This window comes from Postia placenta, assembly GCF_002117355.1.
Source record: "Postia placenta MAD-698-R-SB12 unplaced genomic scaffold POSPLAscaffold_14, whole genome shotgun sequence".
In the NCBI taxonomy this organism is placed as follows: Eukaryota; Fungi; Basidiomycota; class Agaricomycetes; order Polyporales; family Adustoporiaceae; genus Rhodonia; species Rhodonia placenta.
In genome coordinates this window covers 1,186,448-1,203,292 of record NW_020169845.1, presented here as the reverse complement: position 1 = coordinate 1,203,292, position 16,845 = coordinate 1,186,448, and the positions used below count along the sequence as shown (strand labels likewise).

General features: G+C 57.0%; 8 protein-coding genes across 8 annotated transcripts; 5 read left to right on the top strand and 3 right to left on the bottom strand.

The window, feature by feature from the left end:
- Positions 1-150: 150 nt before the first annotated feature.
- POSPLADRAFT_1152873 (hypothetical protein) lies at positions 151-618 on the bottom strand (the record flags this gene model as incomplete). Its single annotated transcript, XM_024486697.1, has 1 exon — positions 151-618. The coding sequence occupies one exon, from the start codon at positions 616-618 to the stop codon at positions 151-153; it is 468 nt and encodes a 155-aa protein (XP_024335506.1).
- Positions 619-1,367: 749 nt separating this feature from the next.
- POSPLADRAFT_1152393 (hypothetical protein) lies at positions 1,368-4,137 on the top strand (the record flags this gene model as incomplete). Its single annotated transcript, XM_024486650.1, has 11 exons — positions 1,368-1,492; positions 1,521-1,563; positions 1,614-1,743; positions 1,892-2,014; positions 2,462-2,641; positions 2,664-2,784; positions 2,858-3,276; positions 3,506-3,531; positions 3,657-3,689; positions 3,730-3,747; positions 3,829-4,137. Coding segments are annotated over 11 exons (1,527 nt in total), but the record flags the coding sequence as incomplete, so codon positions are not given.
- A 467-nt stretch (positions 4,138-4,604) lies between these two features.
- POSPLADRAFT_1041340 (hypothetical protein) lies at positions 4,605-6,856 on the top strand. The gene is made up of 9 exons (XM_024477890.1): positions 4,605-4,926; positions 5,019-5,023; positions 5,159-5,286; positions 5,346-5,364; positions 5,420-5,744; positions 5,795-5,909; positions 5,971-6,091; positions 6,146-6,417; positions 6,483-6,856. The coding sequence occupies exons 1-9, from the start codon at positions 4,749-4,751 to the stop codon at positions 6,844-6,846; spliced, it is 1,527 nt and encodes a 508-aa protein (XP_024335504.1). The 5' UTR covers positions 4,605-4,748; the 3' UTR covers positions 6,847-6,856.
- A 653-nt stretch (positions 6,857-7,509) lies between these two features.
- Positions 7,510-8,059, top strand: POSPLADRAFT_1036277 (hypothetical protein; the record flags this gene model as incomplete). The annotated part of the gene is made up of 2 exons (XM_024477142.1): positions 7,510-7,611; positions 7,754-8,059. 2 exons carry the CDS (start codon positions 7,510-7,512, stop codon positions 8,057-8,059), a joined length of 408 nt encoding a protein of 135 aa, XP_024335503.1.
- A 568-nt stretch (positions 8,060-8,627) lies between these two features.
- On the bottom strand, positions 8,628-11,096 carry POSPLADRAFT_1153177 (hypothetical protein; the record flags this gene model as incomplete). The annotated part of the gene is made up of 8 exons (XM_024486720.1): positions 8,628-8,735; positions 8,767-8,780; positions 8,867-8,954; positions 9,235-9,398; positions 10,140-10,293; positions 10,349-10,420; positions 10,470-10,680; positions 11,014-11,096. The coding sequence occupies 8 exons, from the start codon at positions 11,094-11,096 to the stop codon at positions 8,628-8,630; spliced, it is 894 nt and encodes a 297-aa protein (XP_024335502.1).
- A 2,065-nt stretch (positions 11,097-13,161) lies between these two features.
- POSPLADRAFT_1060597 (hypothetical protein) lies at positions 13,162-14,992 on the top strand (the record flags this gene model as incomplete). Its single annotated transcript, XM_024481287.1, has 8 exons — positions 13,162-13,283; positions 13,344-13,442; positions 13,504-13,809; positions 14,260-14,404; positions 14,456-14,466; positions 14,524-14,664; positions 14,717-14,809; positions 14,866-14,992. The coding sequence occupies 8 exons, from the start codon at positions 13,162-13,164 to the stop codon at positions 14,990-14,992; spliced, it is 1,044 nt and encodes a 347-aa protein (XP_024335501.1).
- A 41-nt stretch (positions 14,993-15,033) lies between these two features.
- Positions 15,034-15,520, bottom strand: POSPLADRAFT_1060596 (hypothetical protein; the record flags this gene model as incomplete). Its single annotated transcript, XM_024481286.1, has 2 exons — positions 15,034-15,044; positions 15,088-15,520. The coding sequence occupies 2 exons, from the start codon at positions 15,518-15,520 to the stop codon at positions 15,034-15,036; spliced, it is 444 nt and encodes a 147-aa protein (XP_024335500.1).
- Positions 15,521-15,775: 255 nt separating this feature from the next.
- POSPLADRAFT_1060595 (hypothetical protein) lies at positions 15,776-16,813 on the top strand (the record flags this gene model as incomplete). Its single annotated transcript, XM_024481285.1, has 3 exons — positions 15,776-15,925; positions 15,979-16,140; positions 16,190-16,813. Coding segments are annotated over 3 exons (936 nt in total), but the record flags the coding sequence as incomplete, so codon positions are not given.
- Positions 16,814-16,845: the final 32 nt, after the last annotated feature.

Sequence of the window (16,845 nt, the reverse complement as noted above, 5' to 3'; positions counted from 1 at the left end):
GCACCCTAACCTAACCTAACCTAACCTAACCTAACCTAACCTAACCTAACCTAACCTAACCTAACCTAACCTAACCTAACCTAACCTAACCTAACCTAACCTAACCTAACCTAACCTAACCTAACCTAACCTAACCTAACCTAACCTAACCTAACCCTGCGGCCGCAGGCGGAGGAGACGACGACCGAGTGCGCTGTTGCGGCTCGTATGTGCTGTGATCGTGGTCATGATCATAGTCATCGTCAGACATACCCGTTCCCGTTGGCTCTGGCATGCGCGGGCGACCCAGCTCTTCCCTCCGCTTCCTCTGCTGCTCCTCTTCTCCTCCGTGGCCAGCTGCTCCTCGTCCTCCTCGTCGACTCGGTCGAGCTCATGCGGAACGATCGTCGACACACTGTGTACGTTGTCGTCGTCGTCAGACATGTAATGCGAATCATCGTCGTGCCCGTATTGGCGACGTCCACTGGGACTGCCGCTGCGTCCGCGAGACGTGTCCATCTCGCGCTTGCGTTCCTCCATGAGCTCGCGCAGGGAGCCGACTTCGCGCTTGATCGCTTCGTGCTCGGCGAGCATCGTCTCGAGGGAGCGAATTTTGTCTACGTGGCTTGCGAGAGACATTTGAGTCTCGCGCAGTTGTGATTGGAGTTCTGAAAGTGCTCAACCCGAGTCTGATGGTGACGGCGCCGCCGGTGCCTGTTGTTGTTCAGATTCTTGCTGCTGCTGCTGGGACTGAGGAGGCATTACTGGTGGGAGATTCGAAGGATGCGGGGGGAGATTCGGCGGCTGCGAGCGGCCTACAGTGAGGAAAGAGCAAAATCATACATCTATGCGACGCACCAGGTTGCCACCAAGGGTATCATGAATCTCGTTCATCGCACTCGTCAGCGAGTGCAGCTCAGCGCCCGTATCACGGCTCTTCTGCAGCTCGCCCTGCAAGCGACTCAAGATGTGGTCAAATGTGAGCCCGCTCTTGCCAGGCGCGCGCATGTTCCCGCCGCGGTCACCAAGCCCGATGAGGCCCTGCTGGAGCGATGGGCGGCGCTGCTGCCCGGGCGCATTCGGCTGCTGGCCCGGTGCGAAGCTGAACGCGCCCGCTGCGGGAGGTGTGCCGCCACCCGCGCCGACACCGTACGCGGCGGGGCCCGCCTGCGCCTCTGCGCGCGCAGCAGCCTGCGCTTCCTGCTCGGTGAAGACGCACACCACGCGCGTGGCGACCTTAAGGTGGATGATCGTCTTCTTGTCCTCGCCGACGATGTCAATGCCATATTCCTGCGGTGCTGGCATGAGGAGGAGGCACATCAGTGGCAGGTACGACACGAACAGTGAGCCTAGGGTCGGTGCACACCTTGGCAGCCGCGCGAGATAACCTTGGAGTCGAAGTACCCATTGCGCTCAACGGAGATGGTCTTGGCGTTGGTCTGGCGGACGATCTTGACGCGCTGGCCGCAGATGAGCGAGATGTGCTTGGGAACGATCAAGCTTCGAACGGATTGTGCGCGGCGCTGCTCAGCTGGTGATAGCCGCCGCATGCAAGATCGAGCTGCGCGACGGGAAATGAACGATGTAAGAGTCAGCTGAATGATTGCCTGATGCGCACCGCCTGTCATTGCAAGTCCTGTGTGGGGATTAACCCTGTACACCGAATGTTCCGTGCGTCTTCTCTCGTCTGCACGGACGACGTGTATGGTAAACTCACGTTTACTCAGCAGTCATACACGGTCGATGCCATGCGCGCAACGGCGGGTGTGTTCCACATCATGTCCGCACGCTGTTCGTAACCTAGTGGCGTCGTTGTGGCCTCAGATGGCAGCGTGACCTGTAGCCTTCACAGCGACGCGCCAACTGGGCTAGCTGCGTCGGATAGCAGTGGTGGGGTTGAGACGCGCTAAAGATTGCGGGGAATGGAGTAAGGGCCAGGGAGAAAGGAGGCATGCGGAGGCGGAAGACGCGGGCTTGGAGGGAGCGCACGGACTTTCGTCGCGACCAGGGATGCACCTGCAGATGGCGGGGACCAGTAAGCCACGTACGAGATCTTAAAGCTAAGCTCAGTAGGGACGGCGGTGCTGAATAGGATAGACACCTCAATTTATGCGGATAAGAAGGGTTCATGTACATACCACTTGGTGCAATATCCGCAGCAGCTTCAAGTGTCTTGTCTACTGCAGACCTTCCCGGAGCAGAAACATAGTCCATGAGACCTGTTACACCGCGTGACAACTTTAGCCAACGCGAACTTACACTTGTGGGCCAGCATACCAATATCAAGGGCCTCGGCAAAGGCCCTCGGCATCGTCGAGTGTTCGCACCGTGAAAATGAGGCGCTTTGCTTTTGCCAGTCCGAGCAGGCAGGTCAGACGCTGTGTTCTACCAGTCCCTGGAATTATGTTCAGCTTTGTCTTGGTGGCAGCATGCCCTGCAAGTTGCCAGTACAAGCAAAATGACCGTTAATATGCCATACCAGCGACTCCGAGGTCACATGCGAAGGCAAGCTCGAGGCCGTCGCCGAGCGCGACTGTCGACAGCCGCGAGAGTAGGGAGCAGAAAGTTCTCGAGGGGAGGGCCGATGAGGTGGACGAAGAGCTTCAATATACTGAGGTGGACATAGGCGTTCAAGGGGTCGGAGAGATAAGCGGTAGAGAGGGTGATGATGGACGTGGATGGAGTACGAGAAGGGAATGGAACGAGCGGCGTGGACGGCGTAAGAAGGAGGGCAGAGGAAATGGTCGATGTTAAAAAAAAGGGCGGGTGGAACGGGGACTTTGTGAGGGTCGGTGAGATGGACGCGTACGTGTGGAGATGAGGGGAAACCGGCGGGCGTCATGGTGGGGGACGTCGTTGTCGATAATTCGCCTTCAAGGGCAGTCACGCCTCGCCACTGCGTCGCGGCACGGCGTGGTCTCTCGCGGGTGAGATGGTGGGGGATGACGTCTGTCTACCAAGACGTATCTGTGCATCCACAGCTTGTCAATGCCGACGTGCCCATCCTCGCCCGTCGGCTACACATTGATGGACGGCCTCCTTCTCGGTTTGTTGTGGCCGCCCCTGTCTATCGCTGTTGGGTTTGCCCGTCGCCACATCCTGTCCACGCCTGGACTGCCTACTCGCCGTTTTTGCCTATCGAGCGCGGATCTACGGTGCGCCTTCTGGACGCGAACAGCGCGGTCTCTGTCGATGGCCCGGGGCCTGCAAACTCAGCAACGCCATTCCTCTGGGACCTGAGAGTCGGCGATCCCGAAGCAGGTCGCATAACACCAGCGCGCGAGTGGCTAGGGCGCGGTGCTTGACCTCGCATAGGCTGTCTTCCGTCTTATCTGATTCTATGCTGACGTGAACGCCGTCAGGACGTCTGCTCATCGAAAGCATAGTTAGTAGACAACATACACACCTGATTTTCACTCTCCCCAGCCGCACTCGCAGCCTCACGTCGACTCGTGGTGAGGAGGCGTGTTGTGGCTATACTGAGAGTCCTTGCCGTCTTCAACGTCGTAAGACGTTGGTTGCATAGTGGCCGGTCGCAAGCTAAAGGACATAGTAAGCAATAGAACGTCCGCGACAATGGTAGACTTACCTCTGGATCAACGAGGCTGCGTGAACGCGTCATCCGAGTAACGTAGATGCTGCGCCGTTGCTGCAAGAATATTCATATGCTCGCGCAGGCAATCTTGAGGCTCCGTGCACCAGCTGTGTCAGTGAGTTGAAATGGGTAGTTCTGATCTCAATATTTCGTAGCGGAAGGACGACACTTCCGTACGCTGTGCTTACGGCAGGAGCAAGGCGTGCCTAACGACATAGAGTATTAGCTGTGGTCCTCGTAGCAGGAGCCTTCAGGGGTTGACATCGAAGACCGGCATTGAGTCGAAGCCGCTGCCGATGACCTTCCAGCTGGACTTGAAGAGGCGCATGTGCTGCTTGGGGACGAGGTGGAAGAGCGAAGGAGAAATGGATGTCGCGGTGTTGCGGCCAAGAGCACTGGCGGTCCTGTTGAACGTTAAGAGGCGTATCGCGAGTGAGAGTGGCGTCGGTGAAGACCAGGCAGGGAACCGCGGCCAGCGCCCTGATTTGTTGCTAGCAGAAGGCGACGAGGATGGTGGACGCGTGGCAAGAGGTTCAAGAGAAACAAGGAAGCGGGCAAGTTAGAAACGAAGACGTGAAGGAGAATCAAAATGAAAAGCAAAAGTAGAATAGAGAAGAGGAAAGTTGAACGGTGCCCGACTGAACAGCCCGATCACGATGATCAGTCAAGAGCGCTTGCTCCTTATCTAAAGGCGGAGCATTCATGCTCTTATCTACATCTCTCGCTATCTCGACTTCAATCTATTCTATCGCGGCCGGCGTCTCTCTCGACTTCAATCTATAGCACTCGCTCGGGCTTTATCTCGTCTTCGTTGTATGCTATTGACTCGCCTTCTTCTACAGTATAATTTGCACTGTGCACCAGATGCGGATGGGTGCGCGCAAACACTCAACTTGGCGTTCTTGCTGGAGACGCACAACGTAACTCTCGAGTCTAGAAACACGGCCCGACGCGCGGGGTCCTTGTTCCGCCGCTTGTAGTCTCATATAATTGGCCCCTTCGCCCGGGTAATTTATAACTCGCTCGTCTTCCCTGCTTACTTTCTCCAACTCACCGCGGACGCACCTGGCTCTGGCGATCCCTCCCGGCTGCACGTCAACCCCTTGACTCTGCCTTGCCCCTGCGGAGACTACATTCTTTGCTAACTTATCGCGAGTTCTATCCTGCTACCACAATGGGTCTCATTATACCCGTGCTCGGTCTTGTGGCCGCGTACTACGTCTGGCTGCACCTGAACCAGCCGAAGAAGGCACTTCCGCCTGGCCCGAAGCCGCTTCCCGTAATCGGCAACATCACAAACCTGACAGCGCAGGAGCTGTGGCTGCGCGCGTCGGAGTGGGCGAAGAGCTATGGTGAGCATCTCCTCGCGCTCTGCAGTATCCGTAGCAACGCAAAGTCTGCGTCGCGTCTTGTCTGCTGTGCACTGGCTAAAGGAGCTCTCTCGTTGATGTGTCTGGCTGTCTAGCTGATGCCGAGGAAGCTACATTGATGAATCGTTGTCCGGTGTTTCGCGTTTCCTACAGCGCGCAGCTGCACTAACCTCTCGAGGCTGTCCGTGGCTAATTGGCTGCTGCAACAGGGGACGTTGTGTACTTGCACGTCTTTGGCCAGGGCCTCGTGTTCCTCAACGACTACGACACTGCAGTCGACCTGCTCGAGAAGCGTGGCGCCATCTACTCTGACAAGCCCGGCCTCATTATGGCAGGCGACCTGTGCGTCCCCTTTATATTCTGTGGCAGCCCAATCGATCTCATCATGTCCTCGATGGTAGATGCGGATGCGAGAACATGGTGCGCATGCCCCGCTAACTGATTGTGGCGCCCTGCTCACCCACGCGCCGCGCAGGTCGCCTTCGCTCGATACGGAGACAAATCCCGCCGCCAGCGCCGCCTCATGCAGCAAGCGCTCGGCGTGAACAGCATCCGCGCGTACCAGCCGCTCCTCGAGGTAGAGACGCAGGATCTCCTCAAGCGGCTCCTGCGCGACCCCGAGGACTATGTTGGTAACCTGCGCCGCTACGCGGGCGGCCTCACCCTCAACACGCTCTATGGCTACCACGCCTCCGCGAACGACGACAGGTTCCTCACGCTCGCTGACGAGTGTGTGGACATCCTGTCCAACCGCATCGCGTCTGGAGGTGGTATTTGGCCCGTGGATATATTCCCTTTCTGTAAGTTTTGCATGTTTACGTCTACGGTTATGTGTGCTGGATAGCGCCAGTGCAACGTCTCCCGGATTGGTTTCCTGGCGCGGGCTTCAAGCGCAAAGCTGCGGTCTGGAAAATAAAGATGGAAGAGTTCGTGGACAAACCTTATGAATACGTGAAGGACCGCATGGTACGTGGCGTCACGCACAGTGTGTCTTACGGGCCCATCCTGATGTACTTGCTCGACACAGCGCGATGGGACGGCAGTTCCCTGCTTCTCCACGACGCTCCTGCAGGTGGAGCGTTGTGAAGAAGAGGAGTTTGACATCCGCTGGACGGCGAACTCTATGTACTCTGTCAGTATCGACACCGTGAGTTCCCTGACGTGCACTGTACCAGCGGACCGTAGCTCACGCGTCATGTAGACGATAACAGCTCTTTCACACTTCATCCTCGCGATGGTACAGCACCCCGAGGTGCTCGCGAAGGCACAGGATGAGATAGATCGTGTTATCGACCCTGGCCGGCTGCCCACGTTCGCCGACCGGCCGTCGCTGCCCTACATCGAGTGCGTGATGAGCGAGGTGCTCCGGTGGGGCGTGCCCGTGCCGCTCAGCCTGCCGCACCGCCTGATGGAGGACGACGTGTACAACGGCATGCACATTCCCAAGGGCTCGCTCGTGTTCGGCAATGTCTGGTAAGCCGTGCTCTGCTGCGCGCACGGTACACACGGCACGGCGCTGACGCTGCCCCCGCACACAGGAACATGGTGCGCAACCCGACGCTCTTCCCGGACCCGGACGCATTCGTCCCGGAGCGGTACCTCGCGCCCGCGGACGAGGCGGCGGCACGGCGGCGCGACCCACGCAACTACGTGTTCGGTTTTGGGCGGCGGCGGTGCCCAGGGATGCACCTGATCGAGCAGTCGCTGTGGATCGTCATGGCGAGCATGGTGGCGACGTTGGATATCGTCAAGGCGCGCGATGCAGCGGGGTGCGAGGTGGAGCCCGAGGTGCAGTTCGACAATGCGGTGTTCCGCACGCCACGGCCGTTCCGCTGCGACATTCGCCCGCGCTCGAAGCAGGCGCTCCGCATTGTGCGCCAGGCGGCGGACGTGGCTGCGTGAGTGTGTGGATATGTTTTGGGTGTGTTCGCTGGGTCAAGTAAAATACAATTAATAATGTACCATACCTGCGGACTAAGCCTGGGGCTTTAGCGGTTGGCGACCCTCAGCGACTCTTATAGGCGGGATCAAATGCACACATTCACAAGTAGCTTCTTTTGAGTTTATGCACTGCTTGAAATACGAGGATATGACAGCGTTTGATAGGCTTGCAACATGGCTACCTGCATGCGAGGAGAATATACGGGTTTGAGGGAAAGGGAGAATTGGATTCTGCGGCGCCGAGACCGGTAGTTAAGAGAGCAGAAAATCGTAGACAGCCGTGACATGACGAAGACTAGAGACAAAAGAATGACGCGCACAAGAGAACGAAAGCTAGAAACCCGAGCTGGGGGTCCCGTCTTGGGGACAGGTTGATAAAACTGAAAGGGTCCGGTTCGAGTCCACGACCAGCACTAGGCACAGTCTCACGAGGATGACCCCCCTCAACGCACCATATTTGCAAACATTGAACCGCGCACCTAAGGTATTCACCCGCACACCGGCCAGTACTACACATACGATTGAAAGGGATCGCAGCACCAGACGTTCACGCACTGCGGGAACAGCAGTGTAGCACCGCTGGCTAGATATTCCAGCGTAGCTCCCCGGCATGCATCAACGAACATGGACGCCTCGAGCACGAGCACGACGCAGGCCTATGCGAACTCTGGCGCTCCACACAGTGCCGTGCACAACGTAATCATAGGTGCTATTGTGGGCAGCATCGTAGGCGTGAGACTTGCCGTCCTCGCACGGTGCTACGCATGAGACGACGAAGGACCAACATGCGTATGCCGTACGACAGACCGTCCATGACGAAAAAAAACAAACCTGTTCAAGTGTTATGGCTTTTTCATCGTGTTCTTAGCTGAAGACAGTAGTGTATTCATACAACGAGCAAGCAAGGCACATATGGGGCTTCGAAGCAAAGAGCATGTCCTCACTCACTGGCATACGAGTGCGGCCTTCGAGCTCAGGCTCTCAGGTGGGTATGGACGCGACGACGATGACGCCTTCGTACACCGTGGCTGAGGACAGCGTAGCGGGTGATCTGTACAACGGCGAACCGGTGGAGAGTACTGTGTTCACGTTGAGAGCACTCGAGCCGGGTGAAGATGCTGGGCGAGTCGACGCTGAGGAGTTACCACCGTCGCCCGCGTACAGTAGCCCGTGAGGGCTTCGCGAGAACAAACCCACCAGTTTCTGGAGTCAGCTACGCTTGCACCCGGGGCCCGTGGATCAGACACGCGGTCAAAGTGGCGCGAACGCATCCGGTTCAGCGCAGAGGGCCCGGAGATGTAGGCGAGACCATTCGTGTTTATCTTACTCTATTACATTCTGCCCCTCCGGCGCCGTGACTACTGCTTCGTGAGTTCTGTCTGTGCAGTTCAACAGGCCCACTGATAGAACACCTTTTCACGGACTATAGATGAAGGTTCAAATCCTCAGACCAAGATAATTATAGTCACAATCGCGCTACTGCAGCCTACAATGCTGTACATCTTGATTGTTCCGATGGCACTCGTAGTGGAAGTCGTCGTGATTGTCATGTAAGTGCCGGTCTTCGTCTTTCGAGCCTTCGAGTAGCCCAGTCACTTTCTCGCATCCGTCATGTCTAAAATGACACATCAGGACGGCTCCTTCGATAAAAGAATGCACTTACCATGACCAGTCACTAGCAAGATGCCACAGACCCAAGTGAGCCGCGCTGAGATCTAGCTTCTGACTGGCTGACTTAAAGCCTAAACCGCCGAGCCCAGACCGATGAGCCGCCCCTGCGGCAGCCGGAACGTGTGGTTGTAGCTTACGATCGACCGCGGCGCGCAGCCGGACCTCCTTCCCTTCTGCATCTACGTCGGCACCGCCGAACTAGCAACGCACGCGTACGTCCTGGTCTGCGGGGTCCATGAGCCTCTCAGCTCCAATATTTCATGAAGGAACGCAATCAATGGACGCAGCGATATCATAAAGTGATACTTACCTCTTGACGGACTGGCAAGAGCTGGAACTCTTAAAACAAGCGCGAGGATTCGGAACAGTTCGATCGTGATCTTCGTGGGCCAAAGGTGCTGGTGGTATGTTGCCATCGAGTTATACGAAACGTAGTAATGAGAGGCAATACGACCACATTCGGCACCCTGAAAGCGTCCCTACGCGCTCTCGTACTTGATCACGAAGCGCTTCTCGAAAAGGACAGCCGCCGTGTGGACGATATGCACACGCTTGTGTATCAGTGTAGGGCCGTCTTTGAGATATTCATGACCGACCGTAGAATGTGAGGTCCCGGACTTGCACATGTGGCAAAGGAAGGTTATGACACAAGTAAGACTGATTTCCCCGAGATTTCACTAGCAGACATAGCCTGCTCAGCACGACGCCCAGCATACTGAGCAGCCCGATGATAGACTTGCCTTCCGTCTTGATCTCGCTCTCCTTGCGCGTATTGGCAAGCAGGCCATCCGCGATGCCGACGATGAACACAGCAAGCCTGTTTACTGTGATCGTGGGAGTGTCTTAGTGCGGAATCGGAATCGTGCCGTAAGGCGCGCGCGCCGTGTCCAGACCGGGCGGAGACGTGGAGGACTTGCGGCGCGGGCGGGCTGTGTTCGCGAGGATAGTGTCTAGACTTGCTGACCGCGGAGATGTGTAGAAGTACGACCTGGGTGAGTGCAGAAACAAGTCCGCAGGCGTCTTTGCCATCAAAGACGAGAGTGAGAGGGGCGGCGCTGCTCGCACTACTCGCGAGCGTCGATGTCGAGTTGCACTACGAGTACGCCGACGGCAACGTGAAAAGTTTCGACGCATGGCGTGAGCGCACTGATGAACAGCAGTGAGTCGTGCACGCTGATGGGCAACGGGCGGAAGAAGCGAACGTACAGGCTACAAGAAAGAACAGACATGAAAGTCTGAACTAAACGATGCCGTGCGGTGACGGTTCTCGAACAACATGAGCTAGGCGTCGTGGGCTAAGGAACAAACACGCGCGTCAGCAGCCCGTCCATCATGCGAAGATGGTGGCTTTTTGAGGGAGATCTCAACGGTGGTGACACCTAGATATCGTTGCGTTCTCCGAGACGGGTCCAATATCACGTATGTCGTGTATCGGCCCAGAGCACAGCTCGCGCGACCTGCAATGGGCTGGTCCGTGTTCTACGAGCCAACAAATGAGAGCACGTACGGTCTTCTCGATGGATCGCTTCATAAGGATCGCCTGCTGACTTGGGGATCAAACAAGACGACGCGCGCGTACACACCTAACCGAGACCTGAAGTTGCCGACCATCTGCTGGACGAGGGCTTCCATAGGGGCGACGTGGATGATCTTGAAGGAGTCTAGGTAGAACTGGGCCGTCTCATCGCGGCGCCACTTGCCAAACTCGTTCAGGGTAGTCAACATGGTGACGTTAATCTAGATAAATGCATGAATCGGCATATATTAGCTGGAAGGAGTTGTATGCGCATACCTTACCGAGACCTGTAGGCAAACACAAGGGAATACGCTCGTCAGTGCCGAACGCAATGGGGCGCAGCTTGCTCTGAATGTGGTTGAGTCTTCATGCCCTTGAAGGCCTCCTGCGCCCACACTGGGAGATTGGAAACCGGCACAGATTCATCCGCTCGAGTGAGCTTGTGCTTCCGGGCGACGATAGCCTTCGGCTGTACGGTGGAGCCAGGAGCGAGCGTCGCCCTCTTAGGGACTTCCAATTGAGGCTTCTCGTCCACATTTACGGTGTCTGAGCGCGCCTTCGCCTTGCAGTCTTCCGCGAGCTCTCTTGGCGTCAGTGCGGCGGCAGATCTTGATATGACCCAGAGCGCGACGCGCGAGGCATTGGGAGCGAATTGACACTCTGCTCAAGGTGCTGAAGGTGATCGAACGAAGAATCGAGATCAGACGGCGGTCACGACGTCAACCCTTCATTAGATCGCGCTTGGTGACGCTAGTAAACCTCACGCTCTGGCTAAAAACGGGGCGAGAAGTCGCCCGTGAAGCTATTCATTGATTGAAGATATCCTTGAAGCTAAGACTGCGCGCGGGAATGCGGCCACGAATGATGCCCATATGCGGAGAACCTATGGATAATCTGGCAGCATGAGTATGAATCAGCATAAGTAGTGCGAAGGAACGTACCTCTGGATCACTGGAAGTGGCTGCGTGAAGTACTCTCCACCGGGAAGGTGGTGGCCGACGCGACCAGCGCGAACGAGCCGCATCGCTTAGCAGTGTAGAGGGCTGTCGAACAGTGAGTCGTGGTTCGTGGGTGTCTTAAGGGGCAGCGGCAGTCCGCGCGAAGGAGGTCTCCACACCGAGGTTCCTGTAGAGTCTCTGCTGAACGAATGCGAATGATCCTCGTCTCAGTCACGCTCCTCCGACATTCCACGGTGATCAATGAAGAGGTTGACGAGCGGGGGCGAGCCTGATGCGATTTGATGGGGGGGGAGGATGGTTTGCATTGCGATGAACTGGAGGAGGACTGGAGGGGTAATCGTGAGTCCAGAATTGTCCTCAGTGAAATTGATGATTTGCGACCTCGCTGCGCGTCGCTGACAGTCATGACCGAGATGTGGATGTGTAGAGGGCTTCGGTAGACATGTTGGGGGACACAATGATGAATGGGAAGGGAGCGCGTGGTAACAAACGCACGAGTGGCTAGGACGCGGTATCTCACCTCGCATATGCTGCCCGCCGTCTTGTCCCATTATATGCTGACGTGAACGCCGTCAGAACGTCTGCTCATCGAAGACATGGTGAGCAGGCGACATACATACATGGTTGCTACTCTTTCCAGCCGCACCGGCGGCACGCTCACGCCCACTCATGGTAAGGAGGCGTGTTGTGGCAGTACTGAGAGTTCTTGCCGTCTTGAAGACCGTAGGACGTCAGTTGCGCGAGCTAGAGGAGGTCTGCGCGCGACAATGGTGACCTTACCTCTGGGTCAACCAGGCAGCGTGTATGCGTCGTCCAGATAACGCGAATGCTGCGCCGTTGCTGCGAGGAAAGCCCTGTGCCCGCGCAGGCAGTCTTGCAGCTCCGCGCACCCGCTATGTCAGTGATTCGAGAAGAGTAGTTCTGACCTCAATATTTCGCAGCGGAAGGACGACGCTTCCGGGCGGTGTGCTTGAGAGAAGGGCAAGGCATCGGGGACGACGGTGCTTGATTGCTGTGGGCTTCGTAGCAGTAGCCTTCGGGAGGCGATATCGAAGGCGGCGGATGTTGCGTCGAAGCCCCTGCTGCTGACCTTGCACCTGGACTTGAAGTTGCGGACAAGAGCGTCGCCAGGACTGTTGAGCGTGATCGTGCCGATCGCGATTGAGCCTGGCGCCGATGAAGACCAAATAGGGAAGCGCGGCCAGACAAAGGGCCATTAGATACGGCGCGCGCCCAGATGTATTGTCAAGCAGACGAGGGTGGTGGACGTGCTGCAAGACAAAAATAAATAAATAAAGAAGCGAGTGAGCGAGCGAGCAAGTTGAAGACGCGGAGCAGAGCGAGCGAGCGCGTGGGTAAGTTAAAATCAAAGACGCGGAGCAGAGCAAAATAAAAAGCAAAAAGTAAAATAGAAAAGAGGAACGGCGCAAGCGAACGGCGTCGACTGAACATTCAGGGACTCGGTGTGAATCCAATCACTATGGACAGTCAAGAACATTTGTTCGTTAGTGTAGCGGTGGAGAATTAAGCTCCGCGGAGCCAACAACCCTGGCACATGCCCGGGAGTCGAACACTCGACTCGCACAGACCGACCTTCATCATGCCGCAGCACGTTCAACCAGCTAGGCTATATTGACCTAGAAGGTAAGCCCTCACTATGCTCTATGTACACCCTTTTCTTTCTCGACTTCAATGTATTTTATTATTCTTGCTTCACTCTGTCGCAGCCGGCGTCTCTCGCGACGTCACTATCTATCGCGGCCGGCGTCTCTCACGACGTCACTCTATCTGCTCTATCGCGGCCGGCGTCTCGCGCGACTTCCATCTATGTTATTCAATCGCGCTCTATCTGGACTTCGCTGTAACCCATAGACTCACGCTGTTCTCAGGCTAATCTCTATCATAATCGGTTCCCTTTCCTCCTTCGGCCGACAGCGTATATAAACGGTGAGTGTCCTCTCACTACCACTCATCTCTCGACAGGAAGAGCTCCCGCGCAACCCCTCATAAACTTCGACGTTAAGCACGATACCGGAGGCGCGAGTACGGCGTACGGAGAGGGGACAGGGGAGGGAGGGGAGGGACCGTGTGCGCACAGGGAAAACTGAAAACGGCAGGTACGTGCGCGACATGCAGGATGGGGCGGCCGCATTGACGCGGTACAGGTCCCGGCGTACGGCCTCGACAAGCCCTGCTTCAATCGTCTTCCGTGTGAGGGGCGTCTCAGCATCGCTAACCCGCTTGTTCTCGAGGTAAGTCGTCAGTTTGCTGAGAGTATCGCAAGATAATCTCACCAAAGCGATCACCAACAGAGCCACTTACATGCGAAAGGCGCCGCGCACCGTCTCGCCGTACGCCAAGCGGAGCGCCGCGCCGCGGGACTCACCAATGCGCGACCTTTGCGCGATTCTGTTCGCCTTTGTTGTCTTGTTGTCGAAACTGCCAACCAACGTATTGCTCCCAGCCCACAAGATCCCCCGACCCTGCGCAGATCATCCTGCTCGACCAGCCTGGCTTCCAGACGAAGGGTCCTCCGGACTCGGCGTCCGTGTATTTCGGTGGTCCTGGCCCGCTGCTTTCGCCTCATGACCAAGCCGGCTTTGACGAGTTCTGCATCAACTTTGCCAATGAAGTGATACTCTCGTACATCATCCGCCACACGTTCGAAGACTCTGTCGGTTACAGGAGTCAAATGACCGGCGATGGTATCTCCTTGGCACCCATCACGACTATGGACAACTCGGCATTCATTGACGCTTCTGGGTGGCGCGCAGCTCAGTGAGCGCTCGACCAGGAAACCCGGTGACATACTTGGGGTGACGCACAAGGTGTGTCCTTTTTTTTAAATCGGGCAAGAGCGATCATAAGAAGGATGAGGAAATGTTGCAGGATCTTGTGTCCAAGTTTGGCGTTCATGCCTCATTCATCGCGGGCTCGCCGGAGAGCGCGTCTTCGAGCCTACAGTTCGGCATCAATTACTTCGCAGGGCTATGCCAGTACGACGTGGACGACTTCATCGACAAAATGCAAACATCCTCGACGCGGCCTTTGTTGGGCTCCTGCGCAACTCGACAGATCCATTCGTTCGACTATGAGCTATAGTCTCACCTCGGCGACCAACATCCCCGTGGACCACAAGGGATGACAAACAACTCTTTCGCGGCACGCTACAATCTCTCTCTCACGGCCATGCCGTTGCCGTCTTCCCTGAGGGCACGTCGTACACAGAGCGGCACATTGTGCAGGTCTTGGATGGTGCCGCTATGCGAAGTTAGTGAGGGAGCACCCGGAGCAGATCAAAGCAGGCGCGGAATGCGTCGTGGTCGTCACCGCCGCGATTGTGTATACGAACAAAACGAAGTATCGCAGCACTGTGAGTACTCAGCATGCTGACGCCAGCGATAACTGACGCAGATCTTGCAAGGCTATCATGGAGTAAGCTCCTGTCATGTTGAGCTACCCAGTTTGCCTGCTCACGTCCTGCTATTTCAGATTTGGACTACCGATCGCTCTAAACGCGTATATTGAGCAATTCATGTCCACAGAGGAAGGCGCACCCCGCGCGGCTGTGAAACGCCTCACCGCTACCAGCGAGCAGCAGCTCATTGAGGCCACAATCAACGCACCCGACTGGTGAGGGTGTCCGCTCCGGGTTGTGCCATAGATCGCTGACACCTGCTCATAGGGATACACTCTATGCAGCATGCATGGCGCGTGACCTGCTCTGGGTTGACGAGAAAGCAATCAACCTCGACGAGTTTGTCGCCATCTCCCAGACGTGCGTCGCTGTCCTCATTCACCCCCTCAGTTCACTCTGACACGACTCCGTGCCAGGCTTGTCGATTTATTCTCAACGCCCGATCTCGTCCCCAATTTCATCTCCATTCGGCGGCACCTGCTCACACACTACTCGCTTTTGCAATCCACGGGTCTCTCGCCGCTGCTCTTGCGGTGCGTGTGACACTCGACCTAAATCGACTGATCGCGCTCCCCAATCGTCTCTTACGCGGAGTCTGCTCGTACGCGACTCATGAGCGCTGGCAGCGCGCCTCTCACCATTCGCGGCGCCGCTCCTGCATACACCTGCGGACCTCTTCATTGACACCTGCCCAGCAGGCAAGTTTCTCGGCGAGGTGCGACACGCTGCGACTGGCACCTCCGAGTCCTCCGCCGCCTCCGGATCCAGATCCACGAGGATAGCAAGCGCGGTTGCAGCGTCGAGCAGGCCCATGAACACCTCCTGCCATCTGAAGAGCGCGGCGCGCACCTGTGCGGGCAGCCCAAACTGGTCGTTCTGCAAGGCGTGCAGCTGGCGTAGGAACGCGCCCGCGCGAAGGTCGGGCAGGAGCGCCTGGCATGCGGAGAGCGCGCCCTGTGTGCGGGCGCGGGAGAATGGGATTCTACGGGGGCGCGAGGGCGAGAGGAGTGTCGAGCGGAAGGGCGGTCGGCTGGGGCATGCTGGTCTGAGTGGCGAGGAGCTGATCTTCATGTAAAACCAGTAAATTGTAGAGCTATAAAATAGAAAATTGGGACATACCATTATTCCGTTGGATGGTGTGAGAGAATTCGCGCGCGGTGCGCTCGATGTGGTCGTTGGACATTAAATGTCCGTCGCTCAATCGAGCGAATAACCCTAAAACAAGGTCAGTCTGCGTATCCAGAAGTAGCGAGATTTCCTTACCGCTGCTCTCTGCTGACGTCTACCTGCAAAACATACTAGGATCAAGTACGTACCTTAGTTAACATGCAGGACTCCAGTAACAACAAACTTCCGGAGCGCGCGCTGTCGATAGCAGGCGCTCCGGAAGGCGCGGATGTTCAGCACGAGGGTGTGAGTGCGGACGAGAGAGAAGAGGGGGATGCAGGGATGGTAAGGGAGGTTGACGGCTGGCAGGTAAGTACTCACCTTGTAACAAAGGACTTACCTCATAACAAAACTGCGCGCAGGCCATCGGGAGGCCCGGAGGAGGACAGCGCGCACTCGATGGGACGGACGTGACACGCCCAAACCGCGCAGCGCGAAAGTCCGCTAGGTGGGCGCGCGATGTCGCAGCGGGACTCGGTACGGAGCGCGGGGTGGCTGCGACTGGAAAACATCAGAGAAAAGTGGTAAGGACAAACAAATGAACTTACGGGTGAGATATTGACCTCTTGATAGGTTCCACGTCCCCGGATGAGGGGGCCGCCGTCAGTCGTGTCCACGACCGTGTCGGACGTCGTCGCGGACACCGAGACTGTGTCAGATGTCGTCGCGGACGCCGAGACCGCGTCAGACGTCGTCGCGGACGCCGAGACCGCGTCAGACGTTGTCGCGGATGCCGGGTTAGATCAAAACAAGAAAAAAAGAAACCGAAGTGCTGCCAAAAGGTTAGTGGTGGCAACACAGCGCCGCGCAGAGGCAGCGCGCCATGCAGAGGCAGCGGCGCAGGTCGTGGACTTCGACGGCGCAGTCGACAACGTACCTACCGATCCGGTAAGCGATCGCGAAGGTGGAACTTCCGCGCGCAGACGGCGCGCTCAGCAGTGGGTTGACGACGAGAGCGGAGACGAAGCTGCAGGAGTAGAGGGCGCGTTACTTGCGCGATCCTCGTTGACTTCGCTCGCACGATCCTCGCTGACTCCGCTCACGCGATCCTCGTTGACCCCGCTCGCGAGTAGTCCTCCCGCGTCGGATCCTCCTGTCGGCTCGCGTCGCGTTCTACGTAGTGCGTCGGTACGAACTGGGGTCATACGTGCGGAGAGAGATAGTGTGACGGGCTCACCTGTTCCTGTTCTCGGAAAGGTAAGTATTTGCTTGTTGCCGCGATATCTTAT